At 46.5% G+C, this 25070-nt stretch overlaps 1 protein-coding gene across 6 annotated transcripts; it reads left to right on the forward strand.

Annotated features, from left to right (window-relative positions):
• The first annotated feature begins 6926 nt into the window (after window positions 1-6926).
• On the forward strand, window positions 6927-23374 carry Znf445 (zinc finger protein 445). 6 transcript variants are annotated; one of them, XM_041677016.1, is made up of 8 exons: window positions 6928-7140; window positions 10436-10664; window positions 10869-11018; window positions 14675-14843; window positions 15590-15645; window positions 16350-16476; window positions 17687-17797; window positions 18622-23374. In XM_041677016.1, exons 2-8 carry the CDS (start codon window positions 10596-10598, stop codon window positions 20697-20699), a joined length of 2760 nt encoding a protein of 919 aa, XP_041532950.1. In that variant the 5' UTR covers window positions 6928-7140; window positions 10436-10595; the 3' UTR covers window positions 20700-23374. The 6 variants fall into 6 exon arrangements, with proteins under 6 accessions (XP_041532949.1, XP_041532950.1, XP_041532946.1 ...); XM_041677015.1 differs by having other exon boundaries at window positions 6927-7140; window positions 10436-11018; window positions 17690-17797; XM_041677012.1 differs by having other exon boundaries at window positions 6928-7380; window positions 10436-11018.
• Window positions 23375-25070: the final 1696 nt, after the last annotated feature.

Consider the following 25070-nt stretch of genomic DNA (forward strand, 5'->3'; position numbering starts at 1 on the left):
GATGCTATTCTTTCTAGACCTTTATTTGCCCACCTAAAGGCCCTTGAAGTGGTGAGACACCAGATCTGGGAACAACTGAAAGAAGTATGGATCTCTGCCTGGATCCACGCCTCCCATGTGAAGCAAACTCCTGAACTACCCAAATTACAGTATCGGGGCTTTTAACACCACTACCAGTCAGGATGCTTGTGTTTGGGAGGCTAATCATAGGCTGACTCTTACTGAGGTTATGTAATGAGACTCTTAAGAGGCCTAAGATTCCTGACATCATGTACTTGGTTCCAAGTTTAGATAAATGGTGGACTTGTAGTGTAGTAATAGGAGCGGTGGGGCTGCGTCCCCAGCACCCCGGCTGCCTGGCTAGCTTATGCCCAAAATAACAACACACAAACTGTATTCATTTAATCACTGCTTGGCCCATTTCTATCTAGCCTCTTCTAGGCTAATTATCACATATTAATTTAGCCCATTTCTAATCATCTGTGTAGCGCCCCTAGGTGCGCTTACCGGGAAGATTCTAGCCTACGTCCATCCTGGGTCGGAGCTTCATCATGTGCGTCTGCCTGGGAGCTGGGAGCATGGCGTCTCTCTGAGGCGTCTGCTCCTGAGAGGAGAGCTGTGGAGTCTGAGCTCACTTCCTCTTTCTCCCAGCGTTCTGTTCTGTTTACTCCTCTACCTATCTTCTAACCAATGAGGGCCAAGCAGTTTCTTTTTATTTAACCAATGACCTTCCTCTATCATTGTAGTACAGGCCTGACACCTTGTGTGTTGACATCGGTTTTTAATGACACCAAAGATTACTGTGTGCTTGTACATCTGGTACCTAGGGTCTTTTATCATCCAGCTAATACGCTTGAAGATAAATTTGACAAGCACCCAACTCGCTTTCGACGAGAACCTATTTCTCTGACACTAGCAGTAATCCTGGGCCTGGGGTAGCTGCCAGTGTTGGGACAGGTGCCACTGCCCTATTACAGGCCCCTCAGTACTTTAAAGAATTAAAGCTAATTACCTTCATTAGGGAAAGAATAAGTGCTCTTCATATTTTGATGTTATGCCACCAATATAGTGCTTTACAAGGTCAAGAAGATACTGAAATTTAGTTCTATGATTAGAACTAGGTACTAGAAGAAGTGGAGAGATGAAAGACCTGGATAATTCCAGGTATTCCCAAAGAAAGCCCTGGATAAATCCTGACCCCTCTAGCAGAAAAAAATAGAGCCAAAAATCTAAACAGGGAGAGAAGAATCTAGATTAGCCAGTTCAGTGACTCTGTTTCAGGAACTAGCTGAAGATAAAGTTAGATTATAATCTTGAGAAACAGGGAGTTACCCCCTTGTGGTTATCACTGGTATTTTCAGAATTTTTCAATGATCACTGGTATTTTCGGGATTTTCCAATGACGCTCTCCCTACCCCCTTTGGATTTTTATGCTATGGTTTCTTCTCTTAAATACCCCTTCTCCCAGCTACTTGGGGTCAAATTCTACCCCTGGGTGGGAAATGAGTTTCAGCCCCAGTGCGCTGGTTCCTGTCCTGTCAATAAACCTCATGTGATTGCAGCAAGGACGGTCTCTCGTGAGTTCCTGGGGGGTTGCATTATCCTGAGACTTGAGTGAGAGTCTCCCTACTCAGGAGGTCTTTCACCTCAAGACAATAACCAAGTAAGACAAAGCCTAGGACTGTCCAAAAATGGAAAAACTTAGCCTTAGCCCACCCCTGACAGCCCTAACTAATTAGAAACCTACTAATATGATTGTCACTTGTGTAAACCAATTGTAGGCAGAGTGATCACACTGATTTTATTTATTTATTTACTTATTTATTTATTTTTGTTGTTGTTGTTGTTTTTTGAGACAGGGTTTCTCTGTGGTTTTGGAGCCTGTCCTGGAACTAGCTCTTGTAAACCAGGCTGGTCTCGAACTCACAGAGATCCGCCTGCCTCTGCCTCCCAAGTGCTGGGATTAAAGGCGTGCGCCACCACCGCCCGGCTATCATCACACTGCTTTTAGAATTCCTCTAGTTGTGCATTAAAGAGCCTGCAAGCTTTTCTTGGGGGTTGGCACCATCTTTGCCTTTTGTGTTGGATGCTTGACCCCACACTGTTGGTACTTGTATTCTTGAGATAATAAATGCTCTTGCTGATTGCATATGTGGATTGGTGGTCTTTTGTGGGACTTCTCCAGGACCCTAACACCAACAGGTTCAACATAGCCTGCTATCCAATCAAATTAAAGGAAACTTCCCTCAGTCTATTCCAGCAGAGTATAGTTGCTGTGATAAAACTCTCTGGCTGCCATGGCCTTACAACATGGTAGTGTGATACCCTGAAATATTTAACTGAAATGGGACTTCTCTTAAGACAACCGGTGACCTAGGATTTACCTCAGCTCTAGGAATGTGCTGTGGTAGATGATGAATATGAAGCAGATAGCCACGTGGACAGCCAATTAAGGTGTGAGACAGAGTTAACAAGGTTCAGTTGTCTCTGAAGACATCCTGCCCTCTCGGATACCTTGTCAGTTTCTTATGGTTTTTTGTTGGGGTTTTGCGCCCCAAATCTGACCAATGATTTCAGAAATCTTCTTACTCTGTACCCCCTTTGCCCAATCCCAAGATGACAAGACATGTGGTCCCTTAATTGTGGCATTTTGCCTTTAAGAGCTTGTCTTTCTCTGAACTCGGGGCTGCATTCTCTTCTCACACACTGCATTGGTGTGTTGGAGGTTTGTGGTCTGAGCTTAAGCTTGCTAAACAGAGACCCTCTTGCATTTACATCGGAAAACCGGCACCATGGTTTCACTAGGGATTCTGAGATGTGGACATAACGGTAGAGGCTTAGACATAATCATGTGTCAGGGCAAAGGTTTCCCCGTTCCGTCTCCGTTGGAGCCATTTTGGTTTAATCAGAAACTGACATTACCCGTACCATGAAAAGTTCTGTGGAAAAGAACGCAGCCCTCTGCTCTGAACTTGGGATCAAAACTCCCCGACTAACTGCATCTCTTTGACTTCTGTTAAACTATGACAGGGCAAGACACTGCAAAAGTTCCTGTCTTGTATTCTTGCTCAGGACATTTCAGGATTAAACAGAATTTGATCTCCTTGATGGATAATCCCATGGAAAATTACCCAGCTCTATTCTAGGAACCCCAAATCAGGACGACCTGTCTAACTTAGCTGGTTTGTGTAGGAACCCCCTTCAGCTAACTGACCTAAGCTTCAGTTCAACTGCCAGTTAAGAACCTTGCCCCCTTCCACGCTAACTGCTTATCTTAACTTCTGTTAAACTGCTTGCTTCTGTGAAGGCAGCTCTCTGCAACTGTAGTTTGAGATGCCAGGGCATGGTTTTTGCCTTCAAAAATCCTGTGCTTTGGACACTCATGGTCATACCTGGGTCCCCTGAATATCTGGGTATGGTCCCAGTCGGCCAGAATAAAGGCTTTCAATTGGCTATAAACTGTGTCTGTCTGAGCAGTCATCTCTGCTGGGCTACCCATAATAAAACTGCTTGCTTTACTCCCCCTGCAAGTGCCAACCAGGCTGTGGTTTTCCTATGCTTTGGTCTTTAAATTTTTCCTATAAAATGCACTCAAGGCTTCTCTATGAGACGTGTTTCTCATTAAGCAGTTGCCGGCTTAATATAGACTCTGAATTCGGGATTTGGACATGCCGCGTGGTCTCTGGGTCTCTACCCTCAACAGTCAGGGCCCAGTACGTGGCACAGATGTCTTCTTAGGAGAAGAAGGATGTTTCTGTGCAAACCAAAGAAGAACAGTGAGAGAAAATGCTAGGTAACAGGTACAATGAATATAGGCCAGAGATAAAACCAAAAGATCTTAATAGGGTGAACCCTGGACCTCCTGGGCCATAGCTAGTCACTGCTAATCTACGGGTGAGAGAAGAGAAACCCTCAATCCAAACTGAAGCAAGATTTATTCAGTACCCAAAGCCAAACTGGGGGCTGCCTCCCTCTAAGACAGAAATCGGAAGAACAGCCCTGAGCAGTTTCTCAAGCTCCTTTAACAACAAAACCACAGGGTGGGATTTTACAAGCAAGCATAGATACAGAAACCAGAACAGAAGTTAAGGAAATCTGCCCAGAATAGCTGTTCCAGAACAATTTGTGGTCATAGGGTGGGTTGTAACCCAATGCAGAAAAACAGAAATTTAAGTTTTACAGTACACTGAAAGCTTAGCTAGTGTATCAAAATGAGTCCTGATTACAATATGGATGCAGGCTGGGCTTCCCGCCCCCACCAGTGGGGCTCTTGATTGTAATTCTCCTGATTCTACTGTTTGATGCATGCCGTATAAATCTTCTAATTCACTTTATCAAAAACAGGATAGAAGTAGTTAGACTCCAGGTCCACGACTGTTGTGCCCAGAGTGCTGAGTACCCCAAATGGCCACCAAGGAGTCAGAATCTGTATGCGAGAGCAAAGAGCCCTTTTCAAGCTTGGGCTTGGGTCCTCTGTACGTCCCACGCAACGGTATGAGTGCGCAGCCTGGGCCAGGTAGGTTTTTTATGATAGTAGAGGTTCGGGGGTAAGGGGATTTCCAGGATTCAAGACCCTGATTGACTGACATTTGTTTAGGGGTGTCTTGGTGAAAGGGGAATAAGTGCAGACTGGCCTCAAGGACATCTGGTGATCTTATTTAATCTTATCTAATGGTTGGGATATTTGGAATGTCAGGTACTTCCCTTCGACACTGGCTCGTCCCTGGGTGGTCTCAGCTTATGGCTTTTCCTGGAGCCGGGTGTTACTTGCCAGTAAAAGGTCTCTATCAAACCTGCCATGGCACCTATGCAGCCTGGGTCCCATATGTGTGGTTAGGATGCCCTGAGCCCCATACCACCAGTATCAGAGGATTCCTTTGAAGGCTCATGAAGAGGGGCTGGAGAGATGGCTCAGAGGTTAAGAGCACTGACTGCTCTTTCTGAGGTCCTGAGTTCAATTCCCAGAAACCATATAATGGCTCACACCCATCTGTAGTGAGATTTGGTGCCCAGAACACTGTATACATAATAAATATATGTATACAGGGTCATCAGGGTTTAGAAGAGGAAGGAATGTGGAAATCCCCCAGACTGCCACGTCAAATCGAAGAAAATTTCCCAGTGCTGAGACAGACAGACTGACCCCCTGCCTCCTGGCACTATTTCCAGAAACTCAAGGCGCTGTGTGGGTGGGATAACTGGATTTTAACCCTGCCCAGTCCTTTACCATCTCACACGGGGTTCTGTACTCGAACCTCCTGCTTACCTGCTCCTTCCCTCCCTCATTTAGAGGCTGCTGAACCAGTAAGTCCCACTTAACCACGGACAGATAACTCCCAGAATGCTGAGGGCTAAATGAAGTCACGTGTTTTCACTTCAGTAAACAAGGCTGGTTGCTCTGGTAGGGCCCAGCCACGAGAAGGTTGACAGAGGCCTGAGTCTCAGGAGTTTACCCTGAGGCAATCAATACCTGGTTCCAAGAAAGACCAAAATGAGATCACCCAGGCACCACCCAGGAATAGACCATCCAAAGGATATTCCTAATGTTAAACCATTGTAGATAGGATCACCTGCTAGCACACACCCATTGCTTTTCACCAGGACACCCCTAGACAAATGTCAGTCAATCAGGGGTCCTAAACCTTAGAAATCCCTCACTTCTACCATTGCTATAAATACTCAACCCTACCTGAGCTCGGGTTCTCCGATCACTCCAACACACTGGACACATGAAGAGTCCGAGAGTGTAAGAATAAAGGCTCTTTGCTTTTACATACAGGACTTGGCATCTTGGGTGGTTTTAGGGGGATTCCATGATCTCATGATCTGGGCCTGACAGCCCCAACTGTGCAGTGTGTGCTTGCTCACCCATGGGAAGGAAGTACATGGTATATCAGGATGTATGCGAACCTTCGGACAAAGGCGGGAAGTACCGTACCCTTGTGGTTTGGCCTTTATAGACTCCTAGCTAATGTAACTCATGGCTGTTCTATGGGAATCCTAGGTGTGGACCTGGTCAGTGTCCATCTTCCTGGCCAATATTAAACAAAAGTTGCTTTAACTGGACACTGTGGAACTGGTCTTTCTCCTTGTGAATCTCATGTTTAAGAGAGGTCCAGGATGATTTCCATTACAGAGTTATCCAAGTAAGTAACTCTGTCCAACTGAAAAAGAGTTCAATGACTCAGTTTCCCAGAAATTTCTGCAGAACTGTTGGGGTGTTCAATTGCAACATTTCTGGTATTAGCTCTGCCCTGCAATTTCACACAAGAACGGTCTGTGCTGGAAGTTATTCTGAAGTGCGTGTGGGGGGCAGGGGGAGGGGTCCAAAAAGATCTGCATATCCTAGGTGGCACCCATCTAGAGACCAGATTAGGCACAGACCCCACCCAAACACCAATTTCCAGCACAAAGAGGTACTTTATTAAACAAGGCCAAGAGACAAGGTGGCTGAATCGAATCAATAAGAAAACAGTAGCGAACAGTTTTGTAGGGGTAATGTTTAAAAGGAAAGAAGGGGAGGGTTGTGTTAGCATGAGCTAGCATGGGTTGATAAGTTCTGATGGGCATGTTAATCATAGTCAAACGGGGAATTTTGATTGTTGGACTTTAGTGATCAGCTTCAGGAATGAGTTCGGCATTATAAAGAAGCAAATTAGGGACTTTTGTGGCTAGCTTCGGGAATGTGGACGTGCCTAAAGACGGGAATCTAACCCTTTAGCAAGGGAGAAAGAGCCACGTTTGTCTGAGTCCTTTAGCTTCTGCACAAGGGTTTGCCCAACTGACATCAGTTACCCTTTAGTGGATCCACTGAAAGAAAAGCGCTTCTTCCAGAACAACGCCTCCAGGCCACACCTACTCTTCCAGAGAAAGCTCTAATCTCCAGACAGAGGGCGGTGCGTGGAATGCCGGGCGTTGCGCAGCATTCTACCACCTAGCCTAGCTAGACCGGCGGGCGAGCTGGGCCAGAAGGGAGCCAGGGCGAATTAGGGCGGAGAGCAGCCGAGGCGGCATTCCCCCGGGTATCCTAGAGAGCCCCCAGAAGGTAGACTTCCGCTGTTCTAGAGAGGCCACGGCGAGGTGGATACAGCGGGCAGCACGGCCATCAGGGGAGTAACACGAAGGTTCCGGCATTGGGCGGTGAGCGGCCGGGAGAGCGGGTGGGCGAGCGGGCGGCGGGGCACAGTCTGGGGCGTCCTGACCCCACCAGCGATGCCACCACCCGGGTGGGTTCTCCGGGAACCGGGCCGGTCTGGGTCGGTGCTGCCCGGCAGCCTCCGGTTTCTCCAAGATCCTGCAAGTCCGGTCTCCGCCATTGTGACTCCTGGCGTCCTGACTTCTTGACAAACTCAGCACGGCCGCCCACGGTTCATCATGCGGGTTGGTTTTGCTGTTACCTTAAAAACAAAAACAAAATTGTTCTATGGTCGTGACGTCAGCTGTAGGAGATAAAATGCTTGGGACAGCTCGGTCTAAGTGGCTCAGGCCTGTTAACCCCCGCTTCTGAGGAACCTTGACAATTTAATGAGCCCTGCCTTTCAAATTTTTAAGTAAAAAAGATAAAAATGTTTTATAAGCTGAAAGGACGTGTTTGAAATTAAGCTTTGATACGCACTTGAAAACTGAAAAGTGCTCACAGTCCCAATCCCAAATTTTCTGTGGCTTCTGGTATCCAGGAAGTATTAGTTTATGAGCATTTTGTGATGTCAGAGTTGCTGGAGAATAAAATGACAGAAAGGTGGAAATGAACCGATGGAGGAACCCCATTTTGCTTTAGCTGACTCCATTTTGTGAGTTCCGCGTGACTGCTCCCCAGCCGGGCCGAGCTTCATTCTTGACCAAACGTCCAGGTCCGGGAAAGTCCATTGTTCTTATCAACTAAGCGTTAGAAACCTGTGTTCTAGAAACTTTCTTCTGCCACCGGTTCTGCCTCTCGTTGCCATTTGTGGTTTTTGGCTTTATAAACCCCAAACTGCCTCTCTCCTGGGTGGAGAATCTCGCTGATACACCTACTGGCCTTGAATGTGCCGTGATCTGTTGCTTCTTGAGTGCCGGGATTAAAGGTGTGCGTCCCACATCATATTTGTGTGTGAGTTGTGTACAAGTGGCAGTGAGCCTGCGGGGATCAGGGAACACCTGTGGGTGTCTCTTGCTGCCGGGTTGGTTCCTGCGGTCCAACTAAAGTTCAGCTGAGCTGCAGTTTTGACGCTAAACTTACCCTGGTGGGCCATTCTGTAGGCCCTTCCTGCTTTATTCCTGTGTAGTTGCAGTCACTACCAAGAATAGCTATACAATTAAGACCTTGATAAAAAAAAATTCCTTTAAAAATCCTTTTTAATATATAAGTGTTTTGTCTGCTTGCGTGCCTAACCACCATGTGTGTGCCTGGTGCCTGTGGGAGCTAGAAGAGGGTGTCAGATCCCTTCAGACGGTAGTTACAGACAGTTATGAGCTCCCAGGTGGGTGCAGGGAATTGAACTAGAGTCCTCTGGAAGGAGTGACCAGTGATCTCAACTATGGAGCCATCTCTCCAGCCCCCAAGGTCTTGACTTTTTTTTGAAATATTTTGTTATTTGCAATTTTTTTTCTATTTTTTTTGGTTTTTTGAGACAGGGTTTCTCTGTGGCTTTGGAGCCTGTCCTGGAACTAGCTCTTGTAGACCAGGCTGGCCTCGAACTCACAGAGATCCTCCTGTCTCTGTGTTATTTGCAATTTTAGAATGTTCTTGTATCTGATGTTTTCTTGTTCTCCGATAAAATGATGTGTCCTTGTTACTGGCATTTCTCAGCTTTTACCACTTAAAGATTTCTGTGTTTGACGTTGTAATCTGTGCTGTTTTAGGGGAAGGAATTGTGTTTCTCCATAATTCACTTCCTGGCCTGGTCTTGGTGGTGCATGCCTTTAATGTCAGCACTAGGGAGGCAGAGAGGCAGGTGGATCTCTGTGAGTTTGAGGCCAGCCTGTTCTACAGAGGGAGTTCCAGGACATCAAGGACTACACAGAGAAACCCTGTCTCAACAAGAACAGAACAAAACAAACCGAAAAAATGAAACAAAACAAAACAAAAGCCATTCTCTTCCTGGTTAGCATCTTGCCTTTATTAATGAATATTGTGTTCCTTTTCTTTTACATTTCTTGTTGTGAGGCCTTGTGAGAAAGATTGCTCTTTTTTCTTGCTTTGTTGTTTTTGAGACAGTCTCTCACATAGCCCTGCTGGCCTGTGATTTGCTGTTACAGCTCACCTCCAAGTCACAAAGACCTGCCTGCTTCTGTCTCCTAAATGATGGTACTCTGCTGACTTGACTGTCTTTGCTTTTTAAATGTGATCTGATTATGTCAGTGTCTACTTCTGGCCCCACTTCTTTGTTTTTGTTTTGAGACAGGGTCTTAGCAGTCAGCCCAAGCTGGCCTTGAATTCCTTATCCTCCTGCCTCTACTTCCCAAGTGCTGGGATAATAGACATTCATTATCATGCCTGGCCTGCTTTAATTAAATTATGTTTTAAATTTTAATTTACTGTGTGTGTGTGTGTGCATGCATGTGTGTGCATAATGTGTTTTTATGGGTGTGGAGTCAGTTCTCCCGACCTTGTGGGTTCTGGGGATGGAACTCAGTGCTGGGGAGGCGAGCACCTTTGCCTGCTGGGATCCCTGCTCCTGCTCTGCTTAGCCTGCTGGGCTCCCTGCCCCTGCTCTGCTTAGGTGTATAGTTTTGTCTTTTGCTGATTTCTGGTATTTTTCTGTCCAGCATGACAGCAACTACTGAAAGACCAGAATAAATCCAGACCCCCACCCCTAGCAGGAAGAGTAGAGCCAAAAATCTAGGTTAATCGGTTCAGTGACTTTGTTCCAGAAACTGGCTGACCACAAAGTTAGGTTATAATCTTGAGAACAATCTTGAGAAACGGGGAGTTACCCCCTTGTGATTGATTATCACTGGTATTTTTTGGAATCTTCCAATGACGCCCTCCCTACCCCCATTGGGTTGTGGTTTCTTCCATTAAATACCCCTTCTCCCAGCCAATATCTTTTCTCTTTTTTCCCCCAGTGGTTCTGGGGATTAAATTCAGGGATGTGGACATGCTAGACACATCCCCACCTTCTCTGCCTTCCATCTCCCTGAGATTTTGCTGAAATTGAACTAAACATCAATGTAAGAATTGAAAGGTTTTCATGCTGTGTCTCCCCTTACAGGAATGTCGGTGCAATGTATCTGTCTACTTATTCAGATGTTGCTTGGCCTTTTTCTCAGCCGCTTGTGTCTTCTAGCCCTATTCATATCTTACCTGTGTTGAGAGAAACTTTATTAGCTTACCATCCTTGGTCTCAGTCTGTGTAAGGACTCATGCACATACGTCTTCTCTCACAAGTGATTCCCCACCTAGCGGCATCATGTGTGATGGACATCATTTTCTTTTCTGTTTTCTTCTGAACAGGAATGTTGGTTATTTCAGCCTCTTACCAGTAACTTCTAATGACCTAGCAAATGACATTGTGCACTGCAGTGCTGAGAAGATACTCCTGAGGATACAGCAGTGATTCATTGAAAGCAGCAGACTTGTTTTGTCTTTATCTGGGTGACCCTGGACAAGAGTGATGCCTCCAGGCAGGTGCTATGCGGCCCACTCAGCTCAGGCTTCAAGGGAACAAGAGCACCTTCGTAAGGTAAAGAAGGAAGAGGAGGAGGATGACTATGCTTCTGTGCAGACTGCCAGGCCACAGACACTTAACCGCTCTGGACAGGAGCTGTTCCGTCAGCTCTTCAGGCAGCTTCGCTACCATGAGTCTTCTGGGCCCCTAGAAACTCTGAGCCGGCTCCAGGAGCTCTGTCGCTGGTGGATCAGGCCTGATGTTCTTTCCAAAGCACAGATGCTGGAGCTGCTGGTGCTGGAGCAGTTCCTGAGCATCCTGCCTGGAGAGCTGCGGACGTGGGTGCAGCTCCATTGCCCAGAGAGTGGCGCGGAGGTTGTGGCCCTGCTGGAAGAGTTGCAGAGGGATCACCATGGAGCACCACTGAGGGTAGGTGATACGTATAGGCTCTGCCTGCCTTTCTGTGGATGAGAAATGTGAGCTTGGGGCATGTAGGGAAATAACCTGAGCATCTGAGAACTGGACTCTGATCGCGGACCATTTAGCAAGGTGCTTTTTCCACTTCACACAGGAAGACCACCCCTAGAATAGAATCAGCAGGTATTAATAAATTATAATAAAATTAGTTTATGGATAAAATGGTTTATAGTATAGAAAATCCAGCTCCACTTCCGTTAAGGTTTCGATTGCTGTGAAGAGACACCACGACCAAGTCAACTCTTAAAAACATTTAATTGGGACTGGCTTGCAGTTTCAGAGGTTTAGTCCATTGTGGCCATGGTAAGAAAGCATGGCGGTGTGCAGGCAGATATGGCGCTGCAGAAGAAACTGAGAGTTTGCATCTGCATTCACAGGCAGCAGGAAGTGACAAGGACACACTTCCTCCAACAATGCCCGTTCCTACTCCATTAAGGCTACAGCTTCTAATAGTTCTACTCCCTGTGGGCCTAAGGGGGTCATTTTTATTCAAGCTACTGCATTCCACTCCCTGGCTCCCATAGGCTTGTAGCCACACCATAATGCAGAATACATTTAGTCCAACTTCAGAAGTCCTCATAGTCTTCAACAGTGGCACACTTATTTACAAGCTCAGAGTCTCTTCTGAGACTCGTACAATCTCTTAACTATAATCCCCTATAAAATCAAAAAAGGGATCACATACTTTCAACACAGGATATACATTACCATCCCAAAACACAGGGAAGGGAGCACAGGGAGGAAATACTGGGCCAAAGCAAGACCAAAAACCAACTGGTAAACTCCAAACTGTCTCTCCATGTCTGATGTCAAAACACTCTTCAGATCTCCAACTCCTTTGAGCTTTGTTGACTCCAACACACTTCTCTCTCGGGCTGGTTCCCTTCCCAGCTAGCAGCTTTCCTCAGCTAGTATCTCATGACTCTCACACCTCCAGCATCCTGGGGTCCCCAAGGCAATCCAGGCTTCACCTTCACAACTTCCATTCAGGGACATTCTTGACACATGCCTAGCCTTAGTGGCTTTTCTTAGTCATGGAGGGAGATACCACAACCCTTTCATCCTTGACTCTAAACCCAAAATCATGTGGTCAGAGCTGCCATGTTCCGCTGCTTGCTGGGGCTGGAACATGGCCCCCCTCATCAGTTACATCTTCACCAGCTTTCTGTTGATGATTTCCTTCACTGCCTAAGCTTGGCTGTCCTGGACCTGGATCTGTAGACCAGATTGACCTCAAACTCAGAGATGTGCATGCCTCTGTCTCCAGCGTGATGGGCTCAAAGGTATGCACTGATGCACGTGGCTCAATCCTTCACAAGCTGCAAGTTTAGCTGGATGGGATCTTGCACAGAGGTCATCACTCTTTTTATTCCATTTAATATCAGGATTTTCTTTAATCTGTTTATCTCCTCGAATACAGGATTTAGCTCCACTTCCTGGTGCCCCTTTTCTCCTCAAATTGAACATTTTGTATTTTTCCTTGCTCAACTTGCTTCTTTTCATTATAGATCTTCATTAAGAGTGAATACTAACTAATTAAGAGTGAACAGAGTCAATAATAGGCTGTTTTTGAGATTTCCTCTGCCAATGGAATTAATCTAAAACTTTTACTTTAGCCTTGGGCAGACTTTTTTTTTGGATAGAGGCAAAAAGCAGCCACATTTTTTGCCAAAATATCAGAAGATATCCAGGCTATATACTAAGATTCTCCTCTGAACCCTCCTTATATGGGCCACCACTGTTCAAATTATCACTATCTTCTCTTCTGATATTAGTGTGGCTCACTAAACCCCAAGTAAAGTATTCACCTGCTTTTCTAATCCAAAGTCCACAGTCCTCCAAACAAAAGCGAGGTTTCTGCCTTTTACAGCAGTGCCCGGTCCCTGGTACTGACTGTACCAACTTTCTGTCTTAGTTAGGATTTCTGCTGCTGTGAAGAGATACTACAACCATGTCATCTCCTATAAAGGAAAACATTTAATTGGGGCTGACTTACATTTTTGTGAGTTTAGTCCATTATGGTCATGGAGGGAAGAAGCGTGGTGGTGTGCAGACAGACATGGTACTCCAGAAAGAGCTGAGAGTTCTACATCTGGATCCACAGACAGTGACACACTTCCTCCAACAAAGCCACTTCTCCGGCAAGACTACACTTCCTAGTCCACTCCCTACTACCACAACATAATCTGATTTTGCTTAAGACTAACCATAGGCGGACTGGAGAGATGGCTCAGAGGTTAAGAGCACTGGCTGGTCTTCCAGAGGTCCTGAGTTCAATTCCCAGCAACCACATGATGGCTCACAACCATCCGTAATGAGATCTGGTGCCCTCTTCTGTCATGCAGGCATACATGCAGACAAAATACTGTGCACACAGTAAAAAAAAAAAAAAAAAAAAAAAAAAGTAACCATAGGCTTGGGTGGTAGGGGCTGAGGAGGAGCAGAAAGGAGTCAGGAATCATGAACTCTGAATGGAAGAGCACAGAGGAGCTGTCTGCATATATACTGGAGTTCATTTCTACATTAAGGAAAGCCTTGTCTCAGAGACAGAGCTGCCTGAAGCACAAGAGCAAAGCCCTCCTTCCGGTTCTCTGAGAGGATGCGTGCTGTGAGCCAGGGGGTTCAGGATTAACAGGATTAACACACAGCACACTTCAGGTTCTGCAGGCAAGCCTTTATTCCACTTTCTCACATTTTATATATAGCCCTCAGCAGGGGAGGCCGAGCCAGCAAAAGCAGGAAGCTCATCACAAGCTCATCACAGTAACTCACATGGCTTAGGGGTAAACATCCTTAGAAACATTGCTGAAAACAACAGATTGTTGCTGTTTTTGTTCCTGTTTTCGGAACAACCAACCACAAGAGTGCAAAACAGATCAAGTGGGGATGCCAAGGGACCCAACAGATGAGCATAGGAGAGCTTTTCTGTGTGGTTTCTTTCCTGGCTGACTCTTTTTTTTTTTTTTAATATTTATTTATTTATTTATTTATTATGTATACAATATTCTGTCTGTATGCCAGAAGGCCAGTTGAGGGCGCCAGACGTCTTTACAGATGGTTGTGAGCCACCATGTGGTTGCTGGGAATTGAACTCAGGACCTTTGGAAGAGCAGGCAATGCTCTTAACCACTGAGCCATCTCTCCAGCCCCCCTTTCCTGGCTGACTCTTAAAGTTAATATTGCCTCTCTGATGGTGGTCACTGTTTTGCCAGGTTTACAGTTTGAAAGCCCGCTTTCTCTGAGGCCATTGTCCATTTCAGTACACTTGTCTGGTCTCTGCTGCAAACCATTATTCCTCCACTCCCTTTCATTTCTCATCTTTAGGCCAGGGGACAGGTAGGCAGTAATGAGAAGGCTTCCCTGTGCCATATGAGGATTCCTATTACCAACTTGCCATGTGTACCCTTATGTTAAGTGGTAGGTAACCTTACGGACTCCCTGGTGCAGGGAGGCCATGGAATAAAAGGTTTCTCTTTTGTCTTCTCTTTGGGTGCCTTTCGCCAGGAAATGATCAGCGGGCCTGGTGGCCCATCCCTGTACAGGGACTATTTTATGAATTTGCTTCCTATTTCTGTTGGAATGTTCTCATAACATTTTCTTTTTGCCAGGACCCATGCCTTGCTCAGAACCCAGGTGTGCACTGGATAGGCACTGGAGCTCTGCAGTCTGCACAGATATGGTCCCCTACGTCACGGCTCAGGAACAGTTCTGCTCTAGAGGACCATTTGGAGCCTCCACATGGACTAGGAGTTTATAAATTTCTGGCTGGGCAAGATGGTACTCACTGCCTAGACCCAAGCTTTCTGTTATACATCCTGTGTTACCTCACAAGAACTTTTTGTCACCTAGCTCTGTGTTCTCCTGAACTCCTCCCTGATTCATGTTTGGTTGATGTCTTCCATTGCCCTCCACTCTTCCTTTCCAGTCCCCAAAAGACACTGAGGAAATGTTTGGTGCCCGTGTTGCATTGTAAGATCCCCAAACATGACCACTACAGAGCCAGTATGCCATGTAAACACAGGGGTTTATTGATCAAAAGCTCGAGCTTGGGCCATCACCCAGCACCCTGATGTAGCGGGTGACGGAGAATGGCTTCAAGCTTTCAGGGTTATGGGTTTTTAAGGGAAAACCCACATGCCTTGGCGTTTCAGGGTTGGGTCATTCGTAAGGGCACTTAAGTTATTGGTTACACAGAGAAGTCACAAGGACATCTGGAGCCCGCAGACACTGACCAGAGTTTCTCATTGGCTGGCCCACCTGGTGGGGTTGCCTTGACTGGGGCACAAACTCTACAAGTTTGTGGTTTTGACCAGAACCAAATTCAGCCCCCAGTCAATTCCGGTCTAAAATGGAATCTGTCCTGCTCCTCCCTCCTTCCCTCCCTCCCTCCCTCCCTCCCTCCCTTCTTCCCTCTCTCCCTCCCATGTCTGTGCATCTTGAACAGCAGTCTGCCTGCTTGTGGGAGTGAGGAGAGTGGGCTTCCTGGGTGTCGAGAGCTCTCTGACGGCTCTTTCCTCCTTCAGATGCTCCTGCTGTCTTGGAGCCTGCCCATTCCCCAACAGAAGACATCGGATGCCAGGTAACAACAATCACCAAGCCCTTGGTAACTGGCACTAGGTGAGCCAGCTTTGGGTCTTTTTTGGTGTCTCAGGCACTGTAGTAATACGAGCGGCGGGGCTGCGTCCCCAGCACCCCGGCCGCCTGGCTAGCTTATGCCCCGAAATAACAACACACAAACTGTATTCTTTTAAACACTGCTTGGCCCATTTCTATCTAGCCTCTTCTAGGCTAATTCTCACATATTAATTTAGCCCATTTCTAATCATCTGTGTAGCTCCCCTAGGTGCGCTTACCGGGAAGATTATAGCCTACGTCCATCCTGGGTCGGAGCTTCATTGTGAGTGTCTCAGAGAGCAGAGCTATCACGTCTACCCGGGAGAGGAGCATGCGTCTCTGCTCCAGAGAGCAGAGCTGTGGAGTCTGAGCTTACTTCCTCTTCCTCCCAGCATTCTGTTCTGTTTACTCCTCCCACCTATGTTTTAACTTATGAGGCCAAGCAGTTTCTTTATTACTTAACCAATGACCTTTCTCCATCAAGGCACTGCTACCTTATGAGTAGTGCGGCTTTCTTCATCCTGGACTGTCATTTGACTTCATATTTAGGAGACCAGAGCTTTCTGCTGGGTGATGGTCTTTTACCGTGACCAGATTTATCCAGTATTAGTTAATTCTGTATCAGGCCCATGATCAACTCTAAATCATTGTTTTTATCTTATTTTTCAGGAAGCTTTGACTTTCCAGGACGTGGGGGTGACCTTCTCTCAGGAAGAGTGGGGATGCTTGGACTCTGCTCAGCGCAATCTTTACCGGGATGTTATGCTGGAGAACTACGGGAATGTGGTTTCTGTTGGTAAGTCTTTAGTATCTCTGCCAACCTCCACTTTTACCTTTTTTTTTTTCTAATTAAAAAAAAAAACTCATTTGTGTGCATGGATGTGTATGCTTGTAGGCACTTGACTGCCACAGCTCATACAGTGAGAAGTCAGTCAGTGAGAGGGGAGGGGTCTCTGTCCTTCCAACCATGTGAGTCCTGGGCTTGGCAACAGGGGCCTTTACTCACAGGGCCATCTTCACTGGCCCTTGTGTTTTATTATAATGTGTAGCCTTAGACTTCGGCTCTGTAACTATCAACCTTATTACTTAATCTATCACTAAACTAACTATCCCTCTTAAATAACGGAGATAGTAATGTCTGTCATATGGGATTATTTGAAAAGTCTGAGGCCGGGTGGTGGTGGCGCACGCCTTTAATCCCAGCAGTTGGATCTCTGTGAGTTCGAAGCCAACCTGGTCTACAAAGTGAGTTCCAGGACAACCAGGACTGTGATGTAGAGAAAGCCTGTCTCGAAAAACAAAAACAAAAACAAAAAAAGAGAGAGAGAGAGAGAGAGAAAGAAAAGACTGAGGCTATTTCAAGTTCCAGGTTGATCCATTCAAACGTGGTTCACTGATGTAGTTTGAAGAATGTGTGGGTGTTTGTCTGTGCACCACCTCATACATGGTTGACTGATGTAGTTTGAAGAATGTGTGGGTGTTTGTCTGTGCACCACCTCATACAGTGCTCATGGAAGTTAGGAGAGGGTATCAGATCCCTTGGAATTGGAGTTAGAGATGGTTATTACCCACCATGTGGATGCTAGAAACTGAACCAGACCCTTTGGAGGAGCAACCAGTGCCCTTTAACTGATGAAGCATCTTTCCAGTCAGCCTCTCATGTCTGCTTAGGGCAGCAGTTCTCAACCTGTGGGTCGTGATACCATTGGCAAACCTCTATCTTCAGAAATATTTATATCAGGATTCATAATGAGAGCAAAATTACAGAAGTAGCAACGAAAATAACTATGGTTGAAGGTCATCACAACATGAGGAATACTATAGGGTCACAGCATTAGGAAGGTTGAGAAATGATTGGCCTAGAGCTATCAGAAATGACTGACCAGGTATCTTGCCCTAGCTTCTTTCATTTGTTTTTCTGGCCTTGCCTCCTCTCTACCAGGACTTTAGGCTGTAGAGAGTAGTTCTGTGTCCTGTCTTCCCACCCATTCCCTTCTTTCCTGCAGTGGAGTCATCTCCCAAACCTGCTCTCATATCCTGGCTGGAAGCCAGGAAGCCATGGGTCGTGGATGTCTGCACAGTTCAGCCAAAGAGGGATCCAGGTACTGTCCCTGAAGGTGAGTTCTATAAAATCTGCTATGCCCTGCCCCTCTTAAATTTACTGCTTTCTCTCATGGTTAAATACATCACTAGGGACATCCTCCATTATGTCCTAGGAGTTACTAAGGGGAGCTGGGGCCCCTAGTCCTCTTTCCCCCTCTTGGCCTATGGAAGGCCATTTCTTCCCAGCCTTGTCCCTTCTTCAGCATCTCAGTATTGGTCTTGCTCATCACAGGGCTTCCCTGTTCTCTTTTCCATTGGTTATGATGCCCCGTACTCCTGTGTCTGCACTAACTCCTGCACTACCTGTGCTTATCCCTTCCGCGGTGAGCTTGATACTTGGCTCTCTCAGTCAGGCCTTTAGAGTCTCACGTCTTAACTTTTGGGGACTTTTGTGCAGTGATCAGTCCTGCGCCATGATTTTTCTCTACTGTCGTGCTATTAATATTCTTCCTTAGCTCTTTTTATTTTATTTTATTTTGGTTTTTCAAGACAGGGTTTCTCTGTAGCTTTGGAGCCTGTCCTGGGACTAGCTCTTGTAGACCAGGCTGGCCTCGATCTCACGGAGATCTGCCTGCCTCTGCCTCCCGAGTGCTGGGATTAAAGACGTGCGCCACCACTGCCCGGCTCCTTAGCTCTTGTTATTTCCCTGCGGGATTGGCCCTTCTTCTTCCCTTCCCTATTATTTGAGATACTTCTTACGGTTTTGTCATAATCTTGACTCTTGTAAGAAGGTAATAGCACTCAGGCAAGAATCTTCCAATTTATAGCTTCCTGTTGCCTTCTTCGGTTGCAAATATGGGGGAAATACATTTCCTTGTACTTCTTTTTTTTTCACCAGGAGGTAAGTCCCAGATTAAGTCAAGCAAATTCATCTTGAAACAGGAGCCTTCAGAATACACAGAAACCTTTACTGTGCCATCAGTATGTCCTGAGACAAGTGTTTCTGATGGAACAGGGCTCAAAGAATATTTTGAAGAGAACAAGCTACAGAAGCCCTGTGGAAGCCCCATACAAGTAAAAGAGATGAAGGAAGGAACTGACATCGGTAACGAGACAGGAGGAGAATCTGAAGTATTGGGAAGCAATAATATTCTTGATGTAAAACATGTTAAGTGTGTGAGTGTTTCTAAGAAAAAACTTTCCTTTAAACATGGCCGTGACAGACACTTCAGAAAACGGTCACACCATTATAACAAGAAATATGGGCTCAGGAACACAGATAAGAGATTTGGTGCATATCAGAGTATTCGTATTGGACTAAAAGACAGTGAAAAGGACACATGCGGGAAGGACTTCCTCCTCAGCTCTCATCAGAGTGTTCATACGGTGAGGGCAAAGGCTTATGGGTGCCCTCACTGTGGGAAGGCCTTCAGTAAGCGCTCCCATCTTGAAGACCATCAGAGATGCCATTATGAAGAGAGACTATTTAAATGCAGGGTGTGTGAGAAAGCCTTCAAGTGGCGTTCAAACTGTGTGCGGCATGAGAAAATTCACACTGGAGTGAAACCTTATAAGTGCAGTTTATGTGAGAAAGCTTTCCAGCGTCTGTCAACCCTCCGTGTGCACCAGGAAACCCATACTAAATCTGATGAGTGCAGAGAAGCTCTTACCTCCAACCTGGATCTCAGTCATTGTTTGACAGACAGCGGTGAGGAGAAACACTTGGACTGCAGCCAGTGTGGGAAATCCTTCTGCTGTAAGTCCTATGTTCTTGAACACCAAAGGATTCACACGCAGGAAAAACCTTATAAATGTACCAGATGTAGGAAATCCTTCAGGTGGAAGTCAAACTTTTCTCGTCATAAGAGATTGCACCAGAAGAAAGAGAAATGTCGAGAAAACTTGAAGCAGGTTATCTCTGCTGTGGAGAAACCTTTCCTGTGTCATCAGTGTGGGAAAACTTTTACTCAAAAGAAATCACTCATTGAGCACCAGAGGACTCACACAGGGGAGAAACCATACCAATGTAATGAGTGTGGGAAAACATTTACCTATAGGTCAGATTATATTATTCATAGGAGGCTTCATACTATTAAAAGAGAGCCTGAAAGTGGCCAACCTCTCAGTCAGGGTGCGGTGTTTCACATTCCTCAGAGCGATCACAACACAGAAGAGCCTCACAAGTGTAAATACTGTAGCAAAACATTCCGAATTCGCTCATTCCTTCTTGTTCACCAGAGAGTTCACACGAGGGAGAAGCCCTATAAATGCAGGGCGTGTGACAAAGCCTTCCGATGGAGTTCCAATCTCTCCCGACATGAGAGGCTGCACTCTTACTACCGGCAGTACCAGCAGTATGATTATCATGAAAGTCAGGAGACTTCTAATTTAGAGTCAAGAATCCTCACTGGTAAGAAGCGCTTTTGGTGTCAAGAATGTGGGAAAACCTTTACACGTAAAAGAAGCCTTATGGATCACAAGGGAATACACAGTGGAGAGAAACGTTTTAAGTGCAACCTGTGTGAAAAATCATTTGATAGAAACTATCGTCTTGTTAATCATCAGAGGATCCATGCTACAGAGAGACCTTTTCAATCCCAGAGGCGTGGTAAAGATTTTGTTGGAATCCATGACCAGAGAAGACGCAGCAGAGCAGTACAGTCTAATAATGCTGGCTTATCCTCCTGTCGGGATGCAAGGTTAAATATTCAGGATTTAAGACTGAGTGGAAAGAAGACCCACAAAGAGTACGAGAGCCCTTTTGACGGGAGCTGCAGGTTCACTGCACTCCAGAGTGTACCCACAGGCTGCCACAAGTGTAGTGTTTGTGGGAAAACCTTTAGCAAACATTCCCATCTCACTAGCCACAGGAGATTTCACACCAGAGAGAGGCCCTTCAAATGTGAGGTGTGTGGGAAGACCTTCAGGTGGTCTTCCAATTTGGCTCGGCATGTGAAAAACCATGTTAGAGATTAGCCTGGGGTCTGATGACAGTGGCGGTGGGGAATAGCTCCTGGTTCCATTTCTAGAGAGCTTGTCAGGCACTGGGGAAAACCTCTACAAGGACTTGGTCGTTTCTGTTTGGGGAGTTCTTGGTGTGAGGTCTTTAAAAGCTTTTAAAAGGATTTAAGAGGTCAGGGACTCCTCAGTCTACCTGCTGGAAAGTGGTGCTGGAGAGTAATGCCCTGTGCAGCCCAGGTCTCCTTGTATAACTCTTGCTGTCTGGGATTAGAAAGTGTGTGCGTGTGTGTCTGCTGGGAAGGGGCCATCTAGACCCCCAGGTCCTCTTTAGGGTTGACTTGTGTCAGTGCCGTCTCCTCAGACGTCTCCTGGGGCGCTCACAGCTAGCTGGTGGTTATTGGCTAGATGGTCCTAAAGCGGTCTCAGTGGCAAGTGGAAAGGACAGGTGCTGGGTTCCATTGTCTGATCTCAACAAGCATATCGATCCATCATCTGTGCTGAGATGTAAGTGGCCAGAACAGACAAAAACCCTGCTGTTTGTTGGATTCTTCCTTAAATGAATTAGATCACAGTCTGGATGGTGATGTGTGTTGAGGACAAAGTAGACCAGAGAAGAGTGGCAGGAATCGGGCTAGGATGTGGGCGGTGATTTTAAATGGGCTGTCCGGGGAGTACCTGCTGGAAGAATACAAACTAACCGGGGCCCGGTGCATAGAGAAACCTAAACAGAAACCCTAATTGACTAAAAAGCTGAAGGGAGTTGGGTTGTAGAGTGAGTTATGTTAATCTATGGGGAAAGAACCCAGGGACGTGGATCTTGTCTGGCGACTGATTTTAGGGGTGGTTAGTACGGAGACCCCTGGGTTGAGTGTGGTGAGCCATCTGGAGAGTCGACCGAAACTGAGTCCTGGGTCCGTCTTTCCAGGGGAGTCTCTGGTCTACCCTGTGCTTACACTCTAGATTATCCTGGACCTTGTCCGTTAATTCCTCTTGCTCCTGTCTCTTTTTGAGGTCCATGCCATAGCTGGTAATGTCACCTGGGTTCCCAGTTATACTTGTCCTTGCTTCTCATGTGTCCAGGCACATGGGAAAGCTGAGCTTGGGCACTTACATTGATTTTTGTAAAACAAACAGGCACCGTTGCTTCTCCAAGCTGGAAAAATGACTCTGCACTTAAATACTTGTGTTGCTCTTGCGTGGGTTCGGTTCCCAGCACCCACTAAGCAGGTCACAGCCAGCTACAGTCCCAGGGGATTTCATGCCCTGTCCTGACTTCTGCATGTGGCTCACAGGTGGAAGCAAACTACTTCTAAGTAAGAAATCCATTCGGAAGACAGTATGAGCATTAAAAGTCTTCATTTTAAAATCGCCTCTCTGAAGATACCGAGCTCTGCCGAGTGGAGCTTTATCTTAAGTGAGCCTTGATCAGACAAGTTGGACTTGAGTCAAGTATTGGAGGGAAGTCATACGCAGAAGTACACAGCTGCAGGGTAGGAGCCCAGCTATGGTTGATTTGAGTAGCAGATTGCAGGATGGCAGACAGCTTCTGATTGTCTTGGCAGCTATGTCTAATCTTATATTCGAACTTGGCTTGGGAAGCACAGGCTTCTGTCAGCTTGGCCTTTCTGCTGACGGAGGAACTGAAGTGGGGGGGAGAGACAGACGGATGGAGACCCTCACGGAGGAGTGACTGACTGTCGGGTGACTTCTTGTTCACCTGGTCAGTGTGGTCAGTTCTATCCTAACTGAAGACTGGCAGACCAGTGTGCAAAGAAGAAGCCATATGGGTTGTCTTAGCAATCTCTTATAAAAGTTAGCTTTTGAAAGCTCAAGTGTGAAATGGGTTGAACAACTGGGATTCAGACTCCTTTGTAAGTGGAAATTAAGACAGATTGCTAGGCAACTTGAAAGTCTTACAAAATCAAGAGCTTATCATTGGGTCCCTTCTGGATTAGTGTGAAGAGTGGTGGGCGTGAGTCAGCTCGCTCAGCGGGGTTTAGGCAGCGGGGCTGGCGGAACAGACAGTGCAGGAGCTGGTTGTCTGGTCTTTCAGAAAGAATAATAAACTCATTGTGGAGGTGCACTCCTGGAGTCCTGATGTGGGCTGCTGATGCAAGAGAACCAGAGTTCACACCCCATGCGAGGATAAAGAACAATACCCTGCCTCAAAACAGCAGCAAAAACAATGACTGTAGAAGCTACACTGAGAGCTGCAGAAGCTGTATATAATATAATACACTGTTTATATGAAGTTTAAGCATATTGGAAGTGGGCACATCATTTTGATTTGGGTTTCCTTATTTCTTTAAGTGGGATGGAGTACTAACCTCATAGGGTGGTGGTGGGGCAGTATTGAAAATGCATGTGTAATGTTGAGACTGGTGTCTGTCATGTAAACATTCCTGATACAAAGTTAATTTGCACAATTTTCTGTGGATTCAAAAGACATGAAACAGGAGTGTAAAGTTATGAAATAATGTGTGCTCACGTGCTCTGTGTCTGGGTGTGCAGTGCTGGTGAAACCAGAATGAATGCATGGGGCTTCACTTGTTCTTCTAAAAATTGACCCAAGCATATCCTAAAGTTACGATTTAACAGGATAAGATGTGGGCTTTTTCAACTGTTAAAATATATATCAAAATAAAAAAATTAAGCATGGCCTCTGATACCCACATAATGATTATTAAACGGAAGTCGCAGCTCTGCCACTTGCTGCTACTTAAATGGTCTCATGTCTCCCCTCCCTCTTCTCTCTCTATGAGATAGTTCTGGAGTATAGACCAGGCTGGCTTCAGGCTCACAGAGATCGCCTGCTTCTGTCTCCAGAGTGCTGGGATTAAAGGCGCGTGGCCGCACCTGGCCCACTTTATCTCTCTCTCTTTTTTTAAATATTTATTTATTATGTATACAATGTTCTGTCTGTATCCCTGCAGGCCAGGAGAGAGCACCAGACCTCATTACAGATGGTTGTGAGCCACCATGTGGTTGCTGGGAATTGAACTCAGGACCTTTGGAAGGGCAGGCAATGCTCTTAACCGCTGAGCCATCTCTCCAGCCCCCCACTTTATCTCTTAAATTCTCAACATTCTTACCTGCTAAAATTGGTGGTGGTGAAGTTTGAAGCCAGCCAGGTCTACAAAGCAGATTCAAGGACAGTGGGGGCTGTTTCACAGAGAAACCCTGCCTCAACAAATGGGGGGGGGGACAACACAAAATGGCTGTTGGGATGGTTAAACAGCCACAGTGCACCAGTTTGAAGAAAACCAGGATGTTCTGTGTCTCAGTGCCATCTCTGAATTATGAGATTGTGAGCGTTCTCAATTCCTTTTGCGAAGAAGAAAAGATATGGACAATTTTATTGGTGGCATGGGAGTTGGGACAGTGATGCTTGTTAGTCATCTAACTTTCCTGGTAGGTGGAAAAAAATGAGTGTGCCAGGTACCACATCTTTTAAGTTAGCACCAATACTGTTAAAAATAAGATTGTATCAGCCAGAATATTGAAAAGCCAAAAAAACCATACCAGTTATTTAAACAGTGTGGAACTGTTGACTGCATGTGTTGAGGTAAAGAGGATTGGAACTGAGCTGGGTTAGTGCCTAAGACCTTTCCTCCATCTGGGCAAGCTGGTAAGGGTGTCCAGGCTCTCCCTATAGCACTGTGGGAGGAGGGAATCCCAACCACTGCCAGCCTTGGTTTTTGTTACTGCACCAGGGCCTTCATTCTGCAATCCCCAATCCGAGTCACCTGCCCCTCTTGTTGTCTGACTGGTGGTGTCTGCCCAACTTTTTTTCAGAAAGTCTCAGTTTTGTGGAGGGGTGTGAGTGTGAGGCGGGTTTTCTTGGGGAATTAGATAACGATTCGCAGTGAGGTTTGTTAGGGTAAAAGATGCGGATCCGCAAGTGACTGCAGCCGGTCCCGAGACCATACCCAAAGTGGCGGCAGGCAGTGGGCGGTGGAACCACACTGCAGGTCCCCAGACCATGCTGCAGCTCCCTGAAGTAGTGGTGGGCAGTGGACTGCAGGACCCAAGAGCAGCCAGTCCCAGGCAGGGACTGCAAAGTTCCCCAAGTGGCTGCAGTGGGCCACGAGGAGCAGCGAGCCCCAGAGGGTCCCATGAGGAGAGAGAGACCAATGGGCACCCCACGAGACCACGCTGCAGGTCCCGGAAAACAGCTGGTCCCGAGCCACGTGGTGGGTGAGAGACAGATGGATAGGCACACCATGTAGAGTGAGGTTGGATGATGGAGGGAGAAGAGCAGAGAGAGAGAGAGAGAGAAATGGGGGAGGGGAGAAGGGAGAGAAGCTGCCTCAGAGAGAGAAGGAAGGGACTCTGGCTGAAAGCTTGAAGATCAGCTTGCCTCAGGAGATGGGGGGGAAGTGGGGA

Source organism: Microtus oregoni, unplaced genomic scaffold, assembly GCF_018167655.1.
Source record: "Microtus oregoni isolate MIOR12 unplaced genomic scaffold, Mior012 000028F_ref0000031, whole genome shotgun sequence".
Lineage (NCBI taxonomy): Eukaryota > Metazoa > Chordata > Mammalia > Rodentia > Cricetidae > Microtus > Microtus oregoni.

What these genes read in the sequence shown, in the direction of transcription:
- Znf445 (XM_041677012.1), top strand. Translation starts at nt 10,596, where the DNA reads ATGCCTCCAGGCAGGTGCTATGCGGCCCACTCAGCTCAGGCTTCAAGG. An exon ending in CAGAAGACATCGGATGCCAG is followed by an intron (nt 15,646 to 16,349) that starts GTAACAACAATC and finishes CTTATTTTTCAG; the next exon opens with GAAGCTTTGACTTTCCAGGA. An exon ending in TCCAGGTACTGTCCCTGAAG is followed by an intron (nt 17,798 to 18,621) that starts GTGAGTTCTATA and finishes TTTTTTCACCAG; the next exon opens with GAGGTAAGTCCCAGATTAAG.